Source organism: Natator depressus, chromosome 9 (genome assembly GCF_965152275.1).
Source record: "Natator depressus isolate rNatDep1 chromosome 9, rNatDep2.hap1, whole genome shotgun sequence".
NCBI lineage: Eukaryota > Metazoa > Chordata > Testudines > Cheloniidae > Natator > Natator depressus.
The window spans coordinates 15,939,333-15,962,788 of NC_134242.1; the positions used below are offsets into that span (position 1 = coordinate 15,939,333).

A 23,456-nucleotide genomic window follows, 5' to 3' on the forward strand; every position below is an offset into this window, starting at 1 on the left:
TAATTTGAGCTATGTCTCTATTAGGGGTATATGCAACTTCTAGTATTTGTATTTTTAATCGAGGTTTTTAATGCATATGAATACTATTTATTGGGCCAATATAACATGAGATCTGGTATTTCAGTTCCTGGTTGATAGAAATACAGAGAGAGGACCAAATTTTCTGTTTCAGCTACTCAAATGGCTCCCTAAGGCAAAAAGCACATGAAAAAACATTACTATAGATACTGAGGTATTCAGTTTAATATTGGTTTCTGAAGTAACTGAATGCTCAGTCCTAAATCCTTATCGAATTTACAGTTCTTTTCACTCACCATATAAAGCACTGACTTCCATGATTACAGTTAAGTGGGTGTTTCTACTCATGCCTTCCCAATGTGAAATGTAGGACATTTTGTACACATGACAAAGTGTTTTGAGGTGACTTAATTCCAACACAAATCTCCCATTTTTGGTGGATAATTAGTGTGCTGGTGGCAAGAGGGAAATGGTATAAAATAATGTTCTTTGAATTTGGTTTCTACTGACCTTGCTTATCCACTGAATTTTCTAGGGTTTGAGTCATCTACACCAGCATAAAGTAATTCATCGAGACATCAAGGGGCAGAATGTATTGCTGACAGAAAATGCAGAAGTTAAACTGGGTAAGAATGGCATAGAACTTGTGGCAAATGTAAGGAAAGTGTGGGATGAAGTTGGCTGGGAAGATGGAATGAAACTGGTAGAGAGTAAGTAACTGACTTGCCTTCTTTGGGAATGGGGACAGATCAGGTATCTTCTGTGCTTATTGTTTTGTGCTGGACTCATTCAAATGAACTTGGATTTGACTAAATACCATGCACTAAATTATCATCAGATGATAGCAGACATCCAAATGTAAAAAAATTCACATGCACTGACATCTGCTCGGTTCCATCATCACATTTGGCCCTGTCAGTTGGGTAGTTGTGAACCTGTATGGGGTTTTACACATTCATGATCATCTTTGCATATTGACCCAATCTCTGCATGTTGAAAATTTGTTAATGTATATTTCTACCCTGACCCTGTTAGATGCCCTTGAGATTTAAACAGAAGATTCCACCTCAATCGCATGTTGGTGCACTGAACAATCAAAATCACAGTCTTATACCCTAATCATTGCACTGTGGTGGTCTTGTTGGTGCTGTGAGCAATAAACTTGAGAGAACCTCAGTCAGAGGAATTATTCTGCACTCCATTTCCAGTGTCACGGGTAACATCACCATCACCCTCCCATGCCCCAAAACACATCAGTGAAGAGGAAAATATAGAAGACAGTATCCAATTAGTTCACAGAGAGCTTGAGGCTCAGCTGTCCAGCACCAGCACGTTAAAGCTGCACAAGGGCAGCTTGAACTTAAGGTACCTCAGGGATCTTACACAATATCGATATTCTATGATATTCTATGATTCTAAGTGGAGAATTGGGTGGAAAGTCTCATTCAGTCATGTCCTTTCCCTCCCTTTATACAAGGAAGGGTGGTTCCAGCTCAGGACACTGTACAGCTGGCTCATCCAGCTTTACACTGGTGGAGGTTCCCTCTCCAAGGGGAAATTCTCTAGTCATTTTAAGTTACTTGGTACAAAGTGAACTTGGTGAACCAGAGAATCCAGCCCAGAACATTTTACCATGGATTAGAAACATATCACTTGTTGCTTTATTTTACAGCTCCACACTTAACATTTCCCTATGATCCTTTGTCCTTTAGCCTTTAGTTCCTTATGCCTATTGTATTTATGCCATTTCCAGGAAGAGTGTTTCCAGAAAATGGAGCTTTTAAAAACATATGGCTTTCCTTGACACACATGGAATAGGACAGAACAAAGGCTCTGGTTTGTTTCTGTTCCCAACCCTCTTCTCCATTAGTAAGTGGAGTCATGATCTCTTCTTACTAAACTCTAGTAATGAGGAGCCTGTGCATTTTTCCCAACAATACAAAGAGATCAGATGGCCAAACCCATCCCTGCTAGGACTCCACTGAACTCAGGGGAGTTCAGTCAGGGGTGACTTTGGCTCAATACATCTTTTTTCTGAAGACCGAGAATAGTCAGTCTGTATGAACTTAACATGACTTTATTATTTTCCATCTTCATATGTTCCAACTGAAAAATATCATTCAGTTTTTTCTCTGCCTTACTTATGCTCGTATGGTATTTTTTTATACACAGTGGATTTCGGTGTCAGCGCTCAGCTTGACAGAACAGTGGGTAGAAGAAACACCTTCATTGGAACTCCTTATTGGATGGCTCCTGAAGTCATTGCCTGTGATGAAAATCCTGATGCCACTTACGACTTCAAGGTACTCAATCAAGCATCTTCATGTTTATTTACATGTTGCTACAAATGTAATATTCATGAGGTCTAAAAAATATTCATTAAGGTGTCTGAATTAGTCACGGTATTAAAATGAGCAAAGAGACTTAGAGAGACTATATCTCAGGTTAGACTTTTTTAATCACCATTGTCACTGTTTGAATTTACAATTCTGATCATAAACATATGAAGAGGACATTTGATCTGATCTTAAATGTTATGTCCGAGTCATAAACATTATTAATATTCAGGATTTTGGCAAAGGATTTGGCAGCTTTTAAAATTTGTAAGTACACAATGAAATGCAGAAAAGTCCTCTCCTGCATTACAGCAGTCAGATTCCAAGATGTCAGTCTGTTATTAATGTGAATCCTTGTCGTGCTGTTCAAACATTAAAGATTACTGCAAAAGGTCTTTCTCAATGCTGAATGAGGTATTAGGGACATCCTTTGAACTGTTGTGTTGTGCTGTTCAGCGTAGTATATTTAAATATTATCCTGTCAAGAGAAGAAGAAGCTGAAATAATAACTTCAAGTCTGCATGTCTGGCTGGCATTCACACAGAGGTCTTATGGTTGTTGCATGTTCAGAAATTTGTGGGACCGTCCCAGTTATCACTGATCTGTGTTATGTCCTGCTCGGCATTCCAGTTTTATTTGAGGCCTGATGACATCATATAACATGTCAGTGCCTATGACATTGTCATGGGGATGCAATGTTGCCATTGCCCAAGATCATGCCTCAAGTTAATGGCAGAAGCAGGAATAGAAGCCAGGGATCATGACTCCCATTTCAAACTAGAAATAGATGGAAGGTCAAATTGGGACTCCTGTACTCGACTTGCCTACAGTTAAAGTAGGACTAACTTAGGCCCAAGTCTCCAAAAGAGTCCACTAATTCTGGGTGTCTCATTTTGGAATATCTAGCTTGAGGTGGTCAGGACCTGATTTTCAGAAGTGCTGGTCATCTAGAGCTCCAGTACATGCTCATCCCCTTTGAAAACCAGCCCCTTTGTGGCTCAAGCTCGGTTTCCAAAATGAATAAGCAGTTTTGAAAAAATAAGTTTAAACCTTGCTGTGCATTTGCCCATTCCACATCCTGTGAGGGCAATGTGAGAAATCATGTTTGGAAAGCGCTGTTAAACCCGCTGAGGCAAGGACCTATAGAAGGCTAGCCACATATTAGTGATACGACTTTCCCATGTGACGATGCAAACATTCCACCATTGTGACACAGCATCACAGCCTTGATCGACGATTACTCTTCCCACAGGGCAAATAAAATATGTATGATGGAGGGCCCAAAAATGTCCCCAAAAATCGTGTACATTTCTTCTATTAAAATATGTCAGTCATCAACTTAACAGATTGTTTCCTTGAGAGCAGCTGTCCAGCTTCAGACTTCGTCCTGAGGGTTACTTAAATTGGTAATGATATGCACATGTGCAAATGGTTAATCCTCTTTGGTTAACCGCTACAACATGCATTTGTTGGAGAGCTGGATAGTCTGTTTTATAGTAGGGGTCATTTAGGGAACGTTTTTTATGTGTAACCCACACTAGCTACTATATTGTGTATCTCTGCCGCAAGCATTTTAGTTCAGATTACAAAACTTTATGGGCAGTTGTAATGTTTCTTTAGTTAGTCCATATAGTGTCTGCCAACTGGTTGACAAATACCTAAGCAGATTTAATCAATTAGCAGACACCCCAATCCTCTAGTTGGTCTTCCTTTATGTGTATGTACATACAGTCTGCACAATACTGTTCCTGGGACACAAACTCAAATCTTCGTGGTTCAGAGGCCATAGCTCAACTGAAGAAACCAAGAAGAAGCATCCTTTTGCTAACCCAAAGGAGCAGTGGTGAGCTTGCCCCAGCTGGGTCAGTCTTTGCACATCTCACACTAAGGAACTGGCTTTCCAGGGAGTGACCACTGAACGGCATGGATTTAGTTTCATAGATGTTGGCGCAGGGAAATGTAAATTATACTTCCCTGTGCCCCCCGAGGATATTCACTCCACAAGAGGGCAGGTGGTGCTGCCACCACCCTCCCCCAGGCATTTCCCCTAGGGGGGAATCAGCTTTGCTCTTTGGCCAGCACTTCAAAGGAGTGGCCCAAAAAGAGACTGCAGGGAGGATTTGCTGAATTGGGCATTTCCCCTGGCTTCACTGGCGTGCTCTTTCCAGCAAGCAGAGCTCCTCCCTTGCAAATCCCCACCCAAGAAGACATTCTGGCTCAGATACCCTGTGGGTTTCCATCCGCTGAATGTATGCTCTTAGGCTAGTAAGTTTGTGGTTCACCTGTATGCCTGATTCTTCCTCTTGAGATGCTCTCTGCTCTCTTGCTTGCTAGCACTAGATAGATTCCTTGTTAAGTTGCATATTCTAAATACAGTATGGAGAGGTTTACAGCCCAAAAAGGAGTCAGTCACTGAAAAGAGCACTTGAAATTCCTTGATATTATTAAAAATCCTGGCTTTATATCTTTATAGCCAACATTTCTTTTCTCAGAAATCCCTGGTGTTTTCCTCCTTCCAAAATAGCTAGGATACTTGATATGCAGTGAGCAGGAGCTGGGATCAGAATTCCCCTGTTGTCCTCGAGGATCAAATATTCTTAGCAGACTAGATGGTTTTGTCTCTGAAGCTGGCATTGGCTGTTTGTGGATATAAAACAAAAGGCTGATTGCTGCCAACACTCCAAACTGCAGGGTGTTTTCAGAGCTTATTGTAGTCTGGTGGCCACTGGGTCTGGCTCCCGTCTTAGGTTCACCTCACTACAGCTGATGCTCTAGCTTTGAAGTGGAGAGAAAAATGCAAATGACAATTTTTTAAAAGGTTGCAAATCGGATCCTACAGATCCCAAATCAGTATAAAGCCAATCGCTTGAGATAACAAATATAAAAGACTGGAATTAGTGGGTAAAAAAAAGGAACTCCACAGACTTAACCCTTTGGGGACAGAAAACTGCTACCGATCTCACTGTTTCCTTAGGCAAGGAGAACTTGACTGTGTAATGTACAGGATACAACAAATACCTCACAAAAATAAACCACATCACGAAAGGTGAATACAGAACCCACATTGTTGAGGTTTGTTTTTTTCCTAGAGGTTTCTTCTTTTTTGTTGACAGAAATCTTGTCAATATGCTTAGAATCAAAGGAAACAGAGATTGCTTCCTTTACTAAAATGAGATTATTGCTAATATATTAGTGTGCTTTCTCTTTGCCAGGTGGACTGCAAAGCTTTTCCAATTTTTAAAAAAACTTTACAAAATCCAAATCCAGTATAAAATGTGTGTTTCCTGCTGTTTTTTTCCTTCCCTTTCAGACCCACAGAGGTCTTTCTGTATCCCTTTCTGTATCTAGTTAAAATCACTTGGCGTATTGTTTATAATCTTGGGCACCTGAATACCAGGAGGCTACTGAGAAATTGGAAGGAGTTCAGATAAGAGCAGTAATGATGATGAAGGGATTGTAAGAATTGACCCATGTGGAAAGACTGAGATTGTCAATATGCACTGTATAGCTTGAGTGAATAACAACAAAGGAGGACATGATGGTCCACAAGAGATTGAAAGGTGTAAATGTCAACAGTGGAGAGGGAGTTTTTAGGGAAGTATAGGGAATTGCAGTTAGGACAACTGGGATGAAATTCCATAAGGGGAAAATATAGGCTGAACAGCAGGAGAAATGTCTTGCCTCTGAAAATTATTAGACTTTGGAATAGTCTCCCAAGGGAGGTGGCAGTGACCTGTCAACGGTGAATCTGAAACTAGGCTGGGCAAAGCTCTAAGAATATCTCAGCATGTCTAGTGGTTGGAGCGCGCAAGTAGGCGCCAGGACCTCTTACGTTCTAACCCTGGGCTTCCTTCTAACTCTTGTTAGATCAGTAGTTTAAATTCTCTTGCGCTAAATTCAAGAGAATCATAGAATATCAGGGTTGGAAGGGACCTCAGGAGGTCATCTAGTCCAACCCCCTGCTCAAAGCAGGACCAATCCCCAATATTTGCCCCAGATCCCTAAATGGCCCCCTCAAGGATTGAACTCACAACCCTGGGTTTAGCAGGCCAATGCTCAAGCCACTGAGCTATTCGCCCCACCCCCTCCCCCAAACCCTGGGTTTAGCAGGCCAATGCTCAACCCACTAAGTTATCCCTCCCTCTAGTACCCCTCCCTCCGCTTCATGGAGAATGTAACTCCATGAAGCGGGTGGAGTTTCAGTATGGATGAATTCTTCCCATCTGAGGATAACGATACAGTACTTACCCGCAAGACAGGTGCTGTGAGGATTAATGAGTTAATGGGCTTGATTCACCACTCTCTGGCACAGGAAGGTGTGAATTGTACCCTCCTGTGCCAGTAGAGGTGACTGCACCCAAGTGGTCTCCAGGGCCAGGGCAGTTAAATGTTGCATCAGAGTTCATAAGAATCCTCCTGGTACAGACTGCCCAAGACTTGTGCTGAATCAGTCCATCTCTGAGAGTTGTGCACCTCTCGTTGGCCAGCACTACCTACTTGGGGGAATGCAGAGGTTTCCTGTAGGTGCCCTCATGGCTGAGGAATTGCATTCACTTTGCTCTCCCTCAGCTGCCCTCTGAGCATACTCTGCCACTGCGGCTGAATTGAGTCCAGTGTTTGCAAGGTGATTTGTGGCTATAAAAAGTTACATAAATAAGTATTATTGCTAATTGCATACAGTGAGGACCAGTCCTGCACTGGCCCTTCGGGAAGGACTAGATGACCTAATAGGTCTCTTCCGTCTCTAAGCTGTGTGGTTTTTAGTAGCTAACATAGTATGAAGAGATCTGTTTATGTGCTTGAAGTGTCAACTCTTGCAGAGAAAATACTGAATCCTCAACTCAGGAACCCAGGTCGTGGCATGCGATTAAGGACCCAGTCTCACTCCCATTAGCCAGTAGGTCTCTGGGAGTAGGACTGGGTCCTAAATGAGTTCAAAAATTGGAGTTGGTGCTACCCTCACTAACACATCTGCAGTTCTCCTTGCTGCTGCTGCTGCTGCTGTTTATTAAATTTCAGAAGCTCCCAAATGTGCCAGGTGCTTCCCAAACACACAGGAAGACACAGTGCTTGCCTTGAAGACCTTACACTACAAAAAGCCGGAGAGAGGGCAGAGAAAATGCACATCTCATTAGATATAATATTCATTTTCTTTGTATGATAAAAATGTGGTTCCAGGAGGTTTGGTTTTGAAGGGGCGTTTGCTGGAGTTGAAATGGAGGAGAGGAACGGTAGAGAGGGATTGCAGGAATGTGACTGGGGACTGGCTAAATGGAGAGCAAAACTGAAGGGGAGGTAGAGATAGAGGATGGCCAAGAGGAAAGGCAGAAAGCATAGTAGAAAGGGATCATGGCTTCAATGGGAATTGCACCTTTGCATGCCAGGGCAGAATCAGGCCCATTATGTTTTAAAATGTAACTATTTGTGATTTTGAAGTCTGTCCATATAAAGAGAAGCCACCATGTAAAGACCACCCCGAATAGGCAGCCTCTTTGTTTAAGAGACCACTTTAAAGTAGATCCCCAATGTTTCCAGTAAAAAAAGGTTTGAGCTGTAGTTAAAGTTCCACCTCTACCAGGTAACCAATTTGCGCTGACCCCTCAGCTATAGGTTTTGCTGCAGTATGTTACTGATCTCCAATATTCAACAGCTTTTATTTGATTGTGGTTTTAAAAAAGTCTTTTAGTGCACCTATAACATCAAAATGGCCATGACTTTCATTCATATACCTCAGTGCAAGGAAATTAAAGAAGATGTGAAGTCATGGTCTTGTCTTAAGGGGCCTAGCAGAAGTGGGCAGAATGCATTGTTGTATCATTGGGGGGAGCAGCAGCGGAGTGTATTTGTGACTATCCCATCAACAGTGGATTAAGGTCTCCTGGAGCCCGGGGCCAGAGCAAGTCAGGGGCTCTGGCACCAGAATCATGGCCCCACTCCGCCCCTTCTGCCTGCGAGCCTGCCCTCATTCTGCCTCTTCCGCCTGTGGCCCCGCCCACAGCCCGACCCCATTCTACCTCTTTCCCGCCAGCCCTCCCCCCCATTCCTTTCTGCCCTCCCTTGCACTGCGGTCTCAAGACTGGAGAATCTCTGTGCCCCCGCCGTGGCTTCATGGCTGTGTCAAGGAGCAAGAGCTCCTCCCGCCCTGAGGCCATGGCAGAGGGAGATTTTTTCAGAGGCGCCAAATTGGCCGGGGTCCCTGGTCACAGGCCCCATGGGCCCATGCAGTAATCCGCCACTGATCCCAAAGACAGTTGGGATAACTGACTTCATATCAATGGAGACCAGAAATCATTTTAGTGGACTACAGTATAGAACCGGATATGCTGAAGGGCACCAGAAGGCAAAGCTGTTGCCAGTGGACCCCTGCTGGAGTAGATGGCTGTACCTGAAAGATTGGTCTTTTCCCCTGCTCTGCAGTGGAGTATATCATCTATAGGCGAGCTCCTCAGGTTTGCTTTAGCTGAGTCCCTTTATCGTGCCAGCTGGCTGCCGACCAACCTCAGCGATGTGTCTGAGGCTATACTTCAAATGAAGGCACTGAAATTAGTCTGTGTTCTGTTTTAATGTATTCGGTACTCGGTTATTAATCATTATACAGCTCTACCTACACAGTGTCTGGAGTAATGAATTACTTAACTTCTGCCAAAAGTAAGTTGTAGCATGGCCACTAAGGAAACTTACCACTTTCTCTCTCTCTCATGCATATACATTAATTCTTTCCTGTGTCCTGGTAATTGAAGCATTTTCTCCAGTGTGCAAGAACTGAAGTGTGTTTGAGATTCATTCATGGATCTAAAAGCTTAAATCCAGCACATCCATGACTTCTAGATGCTCTCTAGCACAGGCAGTTGAACACCACTTACAGATGCTTCCTGGTGAATAGCCTGGAATATGAATGTTGTCATTTGAAAATGCAGTGATCCCAGGAGAAGGGATAGGAGAGTTATAGCAAGCGAGTTTTCCAAGAAGAAGCTCCCCATTTGCTCTAGGTGTTAGGGAGATCAGTTGCTGAATTCGCCTGCAGAAGGTTGCTGAATTTGCCATGTGGGCTGCAGAAGGTTTCGGAACAGAGTACAAGGAAGCGTATCTGTTTGTTTCTCCTCCCACTGGAGAAACGTAGCTCTCCTGTCTCCCGTTTAATCAACAGACCCTAGCTTAGTCTCCTCTTTCTTCTGAATTATCTCAAGATGCTTTATATTTTTAAGCAATCCTAAGCAGCCTGTCTATGGGCACTGCATCAAATCCATTTATAGATAATCTAATTTTAACTAGTGAGCTGGCCACTACCAGTTGGGCACACTGATTGATACTGTGGGCTATTTACGCCCCTCAGAGCAAGAGTATCAACTGAGCCAGTAGCTCCTAACACTAAAGTCTTGCTAGAAAGAATTAAAAGCATAGCCATGACATTCCACCTTGTTCTGTTGCCCACGAATTGGATGGTGGTGCATGTTGTGAAATTAGTTGCCATAGGGAGGGCTCAGAGGATTGATAGGAGAACATGGAGCCTTTTAACATCAGTTCAAATCCAGCTCAGGTCAGCTGTAACACGAATGCATCCTTGATGACTGTTTAGATTTCTATAGGTCATACTTTGGTGGATCTTAGTCCAGTCCCTCGCCAGCAGGGATCATTCCACTTTCTCGATGCGGGCATGAAGGGACCCCTCTACATATACCTCTCACCTCTCTGTGTGACTACTGATCCACATCACCCCCTCCCCCAGTACCATGCAGAAACCATGGGCTGTATTAGCTTTTCTGGTGCCCTTCCATTAGTGGAGTAAAGGGGTGGCTGATAGTAGAAGACCCATCACTACAAGAAGGATGTGGAAAAATTGGAGAGAGTCCACCGCAGGGCAACAAAAATGATTAGGGGTCTGGAACACATGACTTATGAGGAGAGGCTGAGGGAACTGGGATTGTTTAGTCTGCAGAAGAGAAGAATGAGGGGGGATTTGATAGCTGCTTTCAACTACCTGAGAGGTGGTTCCAAAGAGGATGGTTCTAGACTATTCTCAGTGGTAGAAGATGACAGGACAAGGAGTAACGGTCTCAAGTTGCAGTGGGGGAGGTTTAGGTTGGATATTAGGAAAAACTTTTTCACTAGGAGGGTGGTGAAACACTGGAATGCGTTACCTAGGGAGGTGGTAGAATCTCCTTCCTTGGAAGTTTTTAAGGTCAGGCTTGACAAAGCCCTGGCTGGGATGATTTGATTGGGGATTGGTCCTGCTTTGAGCAGGGGGTTGGACTAGATGACCTCCTGAGGTCCCTTCCAACCCTGATATTCTATGGTTCTATGATTCTATGATTCATTGGCCCTGGCAGCACAGTGCCTATGGGACATCTATGCATAGTCCTGGAATTTGGTGGATCCCCTGAGATCTGGGGCTGGACACAATGCTGCTTCTACGGAGGAAGTAGAGCAAAACCTGCCTCCCCTAACAGAGGAACTGGAAGTTTTCCTTCCCCCACACCTTCATCAGGAAAGGGTAAGCAAGGTAGTTTAGATGAGGGGGATAGTCTAAGGGCTGATCTACGCTTAAAAGTTTTAGTGCTATAACTATGTTTGTTTGTTAGGGGGTGAACTAATTTTTTTCCCCTGACATAGGTATATCAGTAAAGCCCTAGTGTAGGTCCAGGACTACACAAGGAGCGCTTTGCTGGTATAGCTGTACCAGGATCATGTCCTATTAAAGCACTCCCTCATGGTGTAGACACAGTTTATACCAGCACCATTGCTGGTAGAGCTTATTCCAGTCCCCAGCCCCCTTTGTTGGTAGCTCTGACAGACATAGCTATGCCAGCTCAAGTTTATACTGTAGACCTGGCCTAGATTCATTTCTACCAGCATAAAGGTGCCTTATACTGCTATAGCTTATTTCCATTCCTGAATCAGAATAAGCTATGCTGGTATAAACCCTGCTATAATTGTGTCCACAGCAGAAGGGTTCTGCTGCTTAACTGTACTGGTATAGTCAGAGGCAAAACTTCTGAGTGTAAACAAGTCATCGAGCGGGCCAAATTCCATATCTGGGTCTGCCACATACTGCATATGACCTTGGGCAAGTCACTTCCCCTCTCTCTATCTCAGCTTCCTCATCTGCAACAAGAGGACGGTAGTATGTTACTACATCATGATACATACAAGATGTTCAGCTACGCCAGTGAAGATGCCTTAAATAAAAAAAGGCATGAACTGGCCATCCGTTCTGATTTAGTCCATCTCCAGGCAAAAATTCCAGTAAGAACTTGGCTTGAATAAGGACATCAGGGTTTGTCCCTCTGTCGACAGAGTACCCCAGGCAATGTGAGTGCCATTTTGACTCCTTTCACAAGTATTAAAATGTTTCAAATGTGTTGAAGTAAAAAGGGAGAGGAGAGAAGGTACAGCAGATACCACAGAAGTTGGTATGAATGGTGTGGTATCTGAGGAACAGTTTCCACATGTGGAGAAATTGCTTCACCCCCAGGAGAGGGAAAGATCCATAGAGCAGGTTGAATCATATTCACTTCTTATTTACTCTGTCAGTGTATCTCCATCTGGAGAGTCCAGAGGTATCCTGTGCTTGCACATCCTACTCTGCCTTGTTCTGTTAGGGCTGCAGGTTAAAGTGCACACAAGTCAGAAGCTGGCAGTATTGGAAGAGGGAGCAGGGTGAAACAATTCATCATAGAGTTGCCCAGTGCTGCTGCTGCGGCTGAAATATCATGTGTCTGAGTTTCTGTATTTTTACTCTCAAAAGATGTATTGCTTTATTATTGAAACATGATCACACTGGATCTTGGGGCTTCCGAGTTCTCATACGGCAATTGTTTTTCAGTCATTCAAACAAAGTTAAAACCACATCTCCACTGGGAATCCTACTCCAAAGCACTGACAATGAAAAAAACATAAAAGAAAATCTTCTGAGCCGGGAGTTCAAGGACTTAGAGAGAGAGAATACAGATCAGACTCTTAGTAATAAAATAGCCCAGAAACCCTTTCTGTGGAGTGCAGTACTGACACTCCTCCCTCAGAGGACTCTCGGTTGTTACAAGGTTCTTCTGCCCTAGACATTTCTCTGTATTTTGTTTTTCAGAGTGACTTATGGTCTTTGGGGATAACAGCCATCGAGATGGCAGAAGGTGCTCCTCGTAAGTAGATGCGCTGCCTTGGTTGAGTTATTATGACTAAATTGTAACTCGCTCTTATTTGCTAAGCACCAGCCACGCACGCTGTTTTGTGCAACAAACTACATACAAACAGTCCCCGCTTCCAGGAGATGAAAAATCTAAACAAGACTGACAAAGGGTGCGCTGGGGAGCCCAGAAGAGGGGGTGACTGTTGCAAACTGAAACAGGAAGGTTTCTAGATGCTATGAGAAGTCCATGTGATCCAGTGGATAGAACACTAGAATGGGAGTTAAGAGACCTGGATTCTGTCTCGCTGTCTCACTGACTTGTGATCTTGGGCTTCAATTTCTCCTAGTTAAAATGGGGATTAAAAAATATTTACCCTTCTTTTTAAAGCTCTCTGAGGTGTATGGATGAAAAACATTGTCAATGCGCTGAGTATTATTTCAGTGGCCTTTCCTGTGGCACAAATAACAATGCAAAGGATTTAGCTGATGCATTTAGGTAACTCGTATACCTGTTAAGACTCCTATCAGTTTTATGCTAGGATCTTGTTTGTTAAAAGTAACCAGGGCAGAGATGGTATGGCTTTGGTGGTAAGCCACATGGTATGGCTTTGAAGTGCAGCACATACGTGAGCTGTCACCTGCATCAGTGCCTGTCAGTGTGGTTAAACACAAAGCTGCAGGCATACAAACTTCATAGCTAGCCCTAACTCTAAACCAAAACTCCAGGGTACAGACATCCCCAAAACTTGGGGGAGTTCAGATCTTGATCCAAGCTTTGCAGCTCCAGCCCATCTCTAGAATCATGCCACTCCTTGGGCTGGAAGGTGCCTCTGGAGGGGTATTTATTCAAATCCCTCTGTGTAGTGGTATGTTGGAGTTCTTGTTACTTCAGAGAAATCCTGTCTCTAGATTCTCCACCTGCCCCTAACATATGCTCTATCTGTGAAATGCTCTGTATCTCTTCTGCTTCCAGCCCTATCTAATGTCTCTTGTTGTACCTTTTAGCCCTTTGTGACATGCATCCCATGAGAGCTCTGTTCCTCATCCCCCGGAACCCAGCCCCACGGTTGAAATCAAAGAAGTGGTGAGTCTGGTCTTCAAACTGAAGTTCAAATGCTGTAAAATGTTATCACTTGTTTGTATTGTTAGCACTAAACAAACTCTTTACAGGTTTAGGGGTCTGATCCTGTTTCTAGTGAAGTCACCAGTGTAATTTCAGTGGGTACAGGATCAGGCCCTAAGGAAAGATTGCTTTGGTCTCATCTGGCTGCACTGTGTGGGTGGCGTGACAACTTCTCTTTGAGACACAGAGAGAGAAGCTCTCTAATGTTGCCATTTCACAGTGAAGAGTTGGCTTTTCTGAAGTGGTTTATGCAGCCTGAAGCCACATGACACTTCACTTGGCTGCCATTTCTTTCCAAAGAGATTCCATTTTCAAGTGGAAACATTTACTCATTCCAAAAAGGGATAGTTTATCTTGAAGGCTCAGGAATGTGGAGATTTGAACTAAGTTTGGGTTTTATTTTAAAATTTTGGAAGAAAAAAAATGCAACAGCATCTTGAAGAAAACCAGGACACTCCAATAAAAAACACCCTTTAACAAAATAAAAAGAATCCCTGAAGCCCAGCAGATGTTCTGTTACTGTGCTGATGTAAGCAGGAACCCTTAAAGTGTACTGGACATTGGTTTCTACAATTTTCTCATCCCAGGTTCAGCTGTGGTTTAGCCAGAAAAGATAGGGAGCCCTGCCACTTAGTGGGGGGGGGGGGGGGATATGTGTGTGTGTGTGAGAGACAGAGTCCTGCCACTCACCCTGACTGCTAGTGATACAGAGGGAGAGTGCTCCAACTTAGTGCTAGGGGTATAGAGTTAGAGGGGAAAAGTGCTGTCTTGGTGGTAGAATTTTTGCCTCTCATCCCTTAGTGCTGAGACCCCAGGTAAGTGGGTGCACAGTTAAAGGCAGGTTTCAAAGAAAAGTGAGGTCCAAGTGGCAGTGTTTCTAGGGTATGTCTGTTGTGCGGAGCGATCACTGAATTCCTTGGCACATCTTAGTTTGAAACCAGCATCCGAAGAGCACCACACCCTCTAAAAACACACACAGGCCCAGCACTAATTTTGCCATCTTCATCATCAGCTGGCTGGATCTTAGTGCAATGCCAGTGTAAGAGAGAGTTTTCTTACCAGTCTGAAGCAGTATCCACAGTGGTTATTCAGAAGTCTGCAGAGAGAGGTACGGAGGTTGTATGATATGATGATCTGTGAACTGCAGGCTCTTGTGCAACTTCCTTTTGACACCTGAAGCGATCCAGCAGCAGACAGGTGTTCAGACATGTATTCTGTTGAGCCACCAGTCTCCCACTTACACGTTGGGTATGTCCGTGCTGCCACTGGAACTGTGATTGCAGCGCATGTAGACGTACAGAGGTACCTTTCATCAAGTTAGTATGGGAAGCAATAGCAGAGAAGCGGCTGCAGCATGGGCTAGCCACCCAAGTACAAGTCTGCCAGAGAGCCTGGGAATACACTCTGCTGGCTAGCCCAGACTGCAGTCTGCTGGGCTGCACCTTCACTGCTCTTGGTACTCACGCTAGCTAGATCAGATCTACCTCAGGTATGTCTACATATGCTGGAATCACCCCTCTGACTGCTCGGCCAACGTACCTTTTGAGTTAGCTGTTACTGCACAAGGCAGACTGCAGGATGTAAGCGAGAGGGTTTGTGTTGTGTTGTATTTATTCATCAAAGGCTGCACCTGTGCTATAAGCTAGGGGGATGTGATTCCCCGGCTCTAGTCCAAATACTCACGGTAGCTCAGCGAGAGCTAGCGCCAGCATAAATAGCAGTGTCGCCGCGGTAACAGCAGAGGCATGGCTGAGCCATGGCAAGTACATGCCCACCAGTTTGAGGCAGGTTTGTACTCGGCACAGCTCAGCCAGGCCTCCACGGTCACAGCCTGTGCTACTGTAGCTACATTACTATTTATACAGGCACTAGCTCTCATCAAGCTTCCACGAGTATGCATGTGTGAGCAGGGAAATTACCGCCCCAGCTCGTCGTGTGGACATAGCCAAAGGCAGTCCGAGCCTCCAGAGAGAAAGAAGGCAGCTGAAGAAAGAAATCACTGACCCCATCCCCCCACACTTTAAGGTAAAATTGAACAGTAGCAGGAGTTTTGTTTTGTTTTGTTCTGATAAATTGCAATCTATGTCCCTGGAGTATTTTAATCCGTCTTGCACAAGCCAGGTACCAATTCCATATCTGGGTCTGCCACACACTGCATGTGACCTTGGGCAAGTTACTTCCCTCATATTCCAGCGATACACAACCCTTCCCTCATATTCCAGCTAACTGGCTCACTGTTAGTATAGCCCAACTTTCCCTGTTCTTATGTTCAGAAAGTTGAAGGGATGCAATAATTGTTCAGCTAAATGTCCCTAGACTTTGGGGCATTTAAACTCACACCCATATATTGCACCTCTCTCCCATTTTTTTCGGATGAGCTGCACTGGCCCTCCTGAATCCTAATCCCATTGATTTTTGGGGTGTTTGAAATCCACATCTGAATTTTGGGTCCATTTCTACTTGGATGGAAAACGGCTTTTGTGACACCACCATGTCACTTTGCTGTCATGTTCTTTCCCTCATATCATTAACCCCTGCAGCCTCTCTTTTTGGAGAGAAGAGAGCAAGAATTAAAAACTTCTAAGGGGATGGGATGGCTTGAGGGATTTGTAATCAATTACAGAACCTTTCACTTCTAGGTCTGTTCAAGTCCAGCCAAGGTCTGTGGTTGCCAAACTCGTTATCATCTTATGGCCACTGGGTGACCTTTCTGAAATGAAATGGTGGTCTCTGTCTAGTGCCTGATAGATGTGTCTATCCTTCCTGACAGTCTGCAGCAAAGGCAAGGGTTGAATGGACATTGAATTTTGTTTACACTCCCCTCTCTGAGTTACAGTTGAAGCATGCTTATTGGGGCTGGTTCCGTTCTGTGGATAAATAGAAGCCTTTACTCTCCATTTCTTACAGCTCTGTTATTCTCAGCAAAGCTATGTAAATCTTGCTAGGTTTCATTATGAATTTGAAACTCAGATGAAGTACCAACAGGCTCACACTTCTGGACTCAACTACGTGCCAAACATGGGTTAGTTCATGATTTTAAACCAAGTAATCTGACATTGTTTTAAATGTCTTCAACATGAAGCCAGGTGCAAGTCAATGCTTTTGATTGAGTTTTAGCCTGAGGTTTTGGGTCTAATCGAAGCAGAACAAGAAGCTGTGTATGCAAAACCCAAAAGAATTGAACTGCCCCAAAATGCTTGCTCAGACCTCTGCGGTGCAAGTTTTGCACATCCCCAGAATGCAGTCTGGCATCTTTCACAAGTACTAAAATCACAGGAGAAGAGCAAAATTTAAAAATCCAGCTTGCTGGGTATCAAAGATCAGCAGCTCTTCTCTGTGTTTTGTGCTTTCCACTCCCAGGACAAGTAGTCTTAAATGGGCTTAGGACTGTCAACCTCTCCATATGCAGTAATATTGACCTCAACCACATTAAAGCACTGAGATGAAGATGGATTTTTCCATAGGAAGAAAATGGCTAACTGGCTGCAAAGCCCTTGATGGTTGAAGATGAAGAAGTTAAATCAGTGAAATCCACTGATAAGTAGAAAGGATTTGGGATCTTGCCTGCTGTTGCAAATAGAAAAACCCCTGTAGAAACACAGTCTGCCTGGTTTCTTGATGAACTCCTGCACCTGCTTTTAAAATAGCCCTACTTCTCTTTGAAGTTAAAGGCTGGCTCCTTGTAATCTTCTTCTTCTTCTGGTTCAAATCAGCATGATATGATGATTTACTTTCTGCCCCTGAAGTTCTTAAGCAAATGAAGCTTGAATTTTGGGGCTGTTTTCGTAAACACTTGGACCCAGCACGTCTCTCCTTGTTTATGCTAAGCGTGGTGTTTCCTCTGTGACAACACTTTTCATCTGCACACACCCCTAAGCTAAGGAAGTACTATTATGTGTGTGCATGCCCACGGGGGAGCTGAGGCAGCGAGGTGATGTGACTTGCCCCAAGGTATCACAGTGAATTGGAACAAAGAGTGAAACCCAGGCTTTTCTCTTTAACACACGCTTTAAGAGCCTGATTGTCCCATTAAAGCAGAGCTCTGCCCTATGCTATGTGGGTCTCTGGGAGGCATTGTGGCTCCTGGAGCTGCTGAGAAGAACAGTACCCCTTTAAAGACATGCAGCTGTGTGGCTGGCCAGCTGTCGTGTGGCTGGCCACATCCTCCTCCCCTGCTCCTCTTCTGAAGAGGCTATGGTCAGGAAGGCACTAGGTCTGAGCAGCCCTGGCACTCAGGGGTTCTCAGTGACCGTAGCTGATAGTTTCGCCTTGCCCCACCTTGTGAACCACATTCTGGCTTCCCTGGGCCATTTTAATTTGCACAGAGCTCCACTGGCTCTTGGCAGGCCTATGCCCTGTATGCCGTGAGAACTCTGGAGTGTCAGACATTTGGGCTTGACTTTCTTTTCTGGAATCACTTGAGGGAGTGTGTGTAACAACCCAGCTGCATGCAGCTGTCTTCAGGAAGTGCTGTCCCTGTTCTCCGTCCAGACGGAGGTTAGAAGAAGGGGCTGGGAATCCAGACTCCTGAGTGTTCTTTTCTGGCTCTGGCATTGGCTCACAATGCGACCTGGAGCAAGTCTCATGAACATGGGTGAAATGCTATGAGTGCTGTGGGTGAAAGGCGCTATTAAAGTGTGAAGTGCTGTATAACAGGGTTATTTCATACATCATTCATAATGTGATTAGTTATGCGTCTCCCCCCTATCATTTGCATTTCTTGGGATCATAGAAGCACTAGGGGTGTCCCTGTGTGCTCACAAGAACAGACTACTCAGCCTTTCCTTCTTGTCTACAGTAATCCTGTACGACTCTCCCCTATTCACATCCCTTCCTCCACAGAGAGCAAAAGAATGAGGTGGAGGGTAGGTCTGACTGTGGGTGGGTTAGTTAACAGTTAGAAGCTGGAAAACCTGTGTGCCAGACAATCACAGCTGTGTCTACTTCTGTCATCACAACATATCACATGCCAGTTGCTTGAGTGGGGAGGGGGAATATAATTGAGAATGGACAAAGAAGGAAAAAAACTGTAAAGGCATGGTCTTAGCACAGGCTTGGCAGTCAGGCAGATGTGAGTTCTAGTGTTGTGTAAGCATTGACTGTTCTTATTATTTAGTAAACAAATCTCTGTGTTCCTGGCCAAGTCATTGACCCTCTCCACCTCATCTTTCTCATCCGTAAAACAGGTTAATAATTAGAGTTATGCAACATTTGTCTGCGTTGCCTCTGCTAACTTGGTACAAACAAGGTCTTTGGATTTGATACACACAGGTTCACATACCCAGAGTTTAACCCTCAGTTTTGGGGTTGAAAGTTTCCATGATCTCAAAGTGAAACTCATGTGCAACTGATGTGTTTTACCAGGCTTCCTGTTGGAAACATGCAAAACGGAAGGCCATGTTCTCGGTGGTGTAAATTCATTGACTTCCATGGAGTTACCCCAGCAGATAACCTGGCCCTGAAAAGTTGCATGGTTTAGGTGTTGAACCATAATATTGTTAAAGAAATGCTTGGTTATTCTCACATGTTACACTTGCTGAATACCAGGAGGATTTGTTCAACATGTTACCCGCAGGACTCTTAGCAGTTTCTGGATGAAGGTGGGCATTCCATTAGCCCCATCCTTGTCAGAGCTTTATAGGTCATTTTTCAGAAAGCTGGGTTTTGTTTTGTATGCTAACCAGGACTTGCATTGTGACAGAATGCAGGGCTACAGATAGAGCTGTTTTCAGAGTAACAGCCGTGTTAGTCTGTATTCGTAAAAAGAAAAGGAGTACTTGTGGCACCTTAGAGACTAACCAGTTTATTTGAGCATGAGCTTTCGTGAGCTACAGCTCACTTCATCGGATGCATAGCATATCGTGGAAACTGCAGAAGACATTATATACACACAGAGACCATGAAACAAAACTTCCTCCCACCCCACTCTCCTGTGTGTGTATATAATGTCTTCTGCAGTTTCCACGATATGCTATGCATCCGATGAAGTGAGCTGTAGCTCACGAAAGCTCATGCTCAAATAAACTGGTTAGTCTCTAAGATAGAGCTGTGTGTTGCTGCAGGTCTGTTTCATAGGGATTTGGGCGGTCCTTCTTTCCCCTTTGATTCAAGAAGGTTCCAACTCCCTGAATTTCACTTTGAATTTCATATTCAAAAAAATCCAAAAACTCAAAGTGAAAAACTTTTGAAATAGCAAAGTTTTGCCTTATTAGGATTAAAGCCATATGAGAATGCCAAGTTCTGCAGTGTTTCCCCCCTTAAAGTAGAAGCCAGAGCTTGCTAGAAAAGTATACAAGTAGGTTTTATAAATTTCACTACATGCACATGCATATGTTTGAAAAATACATGCACAGATGATCTCATGCACACATGCAAAGAGAGGCCACTTTTTAAGTGCTGTTGTAAGACTACCTGTCAGACTGGCAGTGCAAAGTGTATATTTGCTTTCCAGTAAAACATTGAATGTCTCACTAATATCTGTGCTTATAATATAATTTGACTTAGTTTGACATTTTTGTGGTCTGTAGTGTCAATACCTAACTAACTTTCATGTGTATATTAAAATATTAGTACTGCATATAAGCAGACTGGGTAAACAGGAGGTACTAATCTAATGGAATGTACTGCAACACAAAATCAAACTACTGGCAGCTGGGATTCATGATCATTTACATGTAGGCATTTTATATCCCCGTTAAACCCAAGGAAGAGTCAATTCATAACCAATTGGTATTTATGTACAATAACTGTCAAATAAACACTTTAAATATGTAATTAAACACTGATTCTTGGGGTAGTTCACTTCAGCAGGGGACAGCAAATTACTTTTGCAAGGTTTGTTTTAAGCAAACAGATTCTATAAAATAGAGTCTCACTTAAATGAGATGTTTTCAGTTGCTTTTGTTGTCCAGCGTACCGGATAGTACAGTCTTTGGCTTCATTTCTCTGTAATGATCCAGGCCCTGATCCTGCAATTAGATCCTCAGTGCTGTTGTGGCTCCACATACATGAAGGGGTCTGCCCACATGGATCAAAATACAGGCTCAGAGCCTCAGTCTCTACTTTAACTTGTACAAAGAACTGGGCTGAATAAAGCTTCACCCAACTTTCTCCTTCTGGAATCCACCAAGAAACTGTTCTTTAGAGGGAGGGTAGATAGGAGAGATTTGCTCATTAATAAATCTGGGTGGGGGATTTTATTGGAGCCAGTAGTGTTTATTTTCACATCCCAATTTGTATGGATTAATACTTAGAAGATAAATCACTTTTTAGTCTGACAGTTTAAAAATAAAATCCCTGAAAGCTTATTGTTTTATCTCTCAATGCAATTCTGTAATATCAGTTGGCTTCTGACATTAATTTACACAAATGTTCCAGTTTACTAAAGCAACATGCACCATAGCGGTCTGTCAGCATCTCCTTCTTGTAAATCCTTATTCTCTTGGGTTTATAATGTGCTGAAATTAGTTCCAGGCAGAACTTTTGATATGCAAAATCCGAGGCCAAGAGAAATTTGTTTTCTCAGATTTGCTTTGGCTGGAGTTTAGTTTAACTCTTTGTAGCAAAGCAAGGAGGGGAGGATGGGCCAGGCTAAGTCAACACAGCCTCATTCCCACTTCTACCCCGCACAGCAAGAATGGCAGGTCATTAGTTTTGATCCACAAATGGGTGGAGGTTGAAGCAGTATGGATACCTGCTGACAGTGTAGATCTCACAAACATACTATAGCCAAGATGTAATGCCTTATGGGATTAGTGCATGCTGACCAAGCTCCTGGTGGGAGTAAGTGAAGGGCTAAGAACAGCAAGAATGAGTAGGAGATTGTACAAACTATAAATATTTAAAAATCTGTGTAATATCAGTTGAGTAAAAGTAAATCACTTTGCTTATCCCACTTCACCCCAGAAATCCATTACCGCATAGAAAATGCAGTAATAGATAGTTATAAATAATTGTTTCCCTCTATCTGTGTTTTATAATGAGCAATAGAGAGATCCTTCTAACCATCAACAGGAGATGAGAAAAATTATTTCAGAAAAATACTATTGAAAGGATACATTCTAACAATAATCCAATTTTTAAAAATTTAGTCAATTTGCAAACAAACAAAAAAATTCAAGCTGGCTGGTCCTTTTAAATATCCAGAAAATGTCTGACTCGTTTTTACTGGATGTAATTCTGGATTTGTGGTTTCTTTTTAACACAGTTACTTATTTTTCTTTCTCTGCTAGGTCTAAAAAATTCCAGTCATTCATTGAGAGCTGCCTGGTGAAGAACCACAGTCAGAGACCAACAACTGAACAGCTGATGAAACACCCATTTATTCGAGACCAGCCTAATGAAAGGCAGGTTCGCATTCAGCTTAAGGACCATATTGATAGGACTAAGAAGAAGCGAGGAGAAAAAGGTTAGCAGCCAAGCAGAAGGGGCTATTATATGTATTATGGTAGGACCTGGGACCTCAATCATAGACCAAGGCCCTGCTGTGTTAGGCAAAGGATAAACACATAATAGAGTCCCTGCCCCAAGGACTGTGCCATGATGCTGTACTGAGATCAGACTATGCTTAGGGCTGGTCACAGTTTGAACATGAATTTTACTCATTTAGAAACTGATTTAATTAAATGGGTGCACGTATTTAAGTGTGGACACTCTTATTTTAAATGAAGGGTAAGCGATTTCAGTTTTGCTTAAATTAATTTCTTACTTGTGTAAGTAAAGTTAAAATATAGCATTCTGCACCTGTAATAAGAGTCCACACCAGGGGAGCTGCAGGGATCTACCAAGTCAGTTAAATCACAGCTCAGACTGTGTCAACAAAGCCAAAGCACCATTACTATTAGAACTGGTCCAAGTTTTTCATTCAAAACTTTTTTTCTGATGAAAAATGTGTTTTGTTTGGGGGCAGGAAATGTCTGCTTTCAACCCTCTTCAATTTTCTTAAGTTTTCATTAAAAACAACAACAAAAATTGAGACATGTAGGGGGTTGGTTTTCAATGAAAACCCAGTAACTTGAAAAAAAAAATCAACAAATACTAATTTGTGTTTGTTTAATTTTTTCACAGGAACAAAAATCATTTCTTGGCCAGATCTAATGTCTATTATTATTTAGCATCTGATCTTGCACCACTGAAGACAATGGGAGTTTTACCATTCACTTCACTAGGAGCAGGATAGGGGCCTAGTGTGCAGTTGTAATGTTGAATCTAAACACTTTGTGAGTGTGCATTTATAATTGAGTATGTACGCATGTATACACACCATGCAGACACAGAAGGTGGAACCCACTAAAGTCATATTTTCTTATGTCATGTTATAAAATGGCACAACACAAATCATATTTATAAACTGTGCAATGGTCTGTACAAATAAAAACCAAGTCTCTGCCCCAAAGAGCTTACAACAATGTCTGCTACAGGACTAACCAATTGAAACAAATACATTTTCAATGAACTGACTTAAATCATACTGAGGCACAGTGAAGTCTCATAAAAGGAGGACTCAATAGATAAACAAACTTGTTAAAATAATATATTGCCAGTGCCAACATTTGCATGTGTACTGTATTCTATTTTTGATCTCAAGGGCTGAATTTTTTTGTAGAATCCGGCCAATTAACACATCACTATTTCTCTGATTTCTTTTAAGCAATATCATTTTTTCATGCTTAAATTCCATTTCCTGATATTTTTTTCAGTAAAATGAAAACAATAAAGCCAGATACTAGTGAAGTATTAAATGTATTTAGGCTGGCAAATGAAGGTTGTACCCTAGAGATGGAAAATAATTGGATAAATGTGAGCCTTTCTTTTCCTATAATTCTCTTCATCTGATAAAGATTCTACATTTCACTTA

The 23,456-nt window shown here is 42.9% G+C and overlaps 1 protein-coding gene across 6 annotated transcripts in view; it reads left to right on the forward strand.

Annotated features, from left to right (window-relative positions):
• The window catches only part of TNIK (TRAF2 and NCK interacting kinase), a 302,103-nt gene that overhangs the window by 191,668 nt on the left and 86,979 nt on the right, over nt 1-23,456 (forward strand). For all 6 annotated transcript variants that reach the window (XM_074963574.1, XM_074963569.1, XM_074963575.1 and 3 more), the window contains exons 6-10: nt 554-644; nt 2,191-2,321; nt 12,436-12,490; nt 13,483-13,561; nt 21,832-22,007. In XM_074963574.1, the coding sequence (XP_074819675.1) occupies nt 554-644; nt 2,191-2,321; nt 12,436-12,490; nt 13,483-13,561; nt 21,832-22,007 (532 nt within the window). The remainder of the gene's footprint in view (nt 1-553; nt 645-2,190; nt 2,322-12,435; nt 12,491-13,482; nt 13,562-21,831; nt 22,008-23,456) is intronic.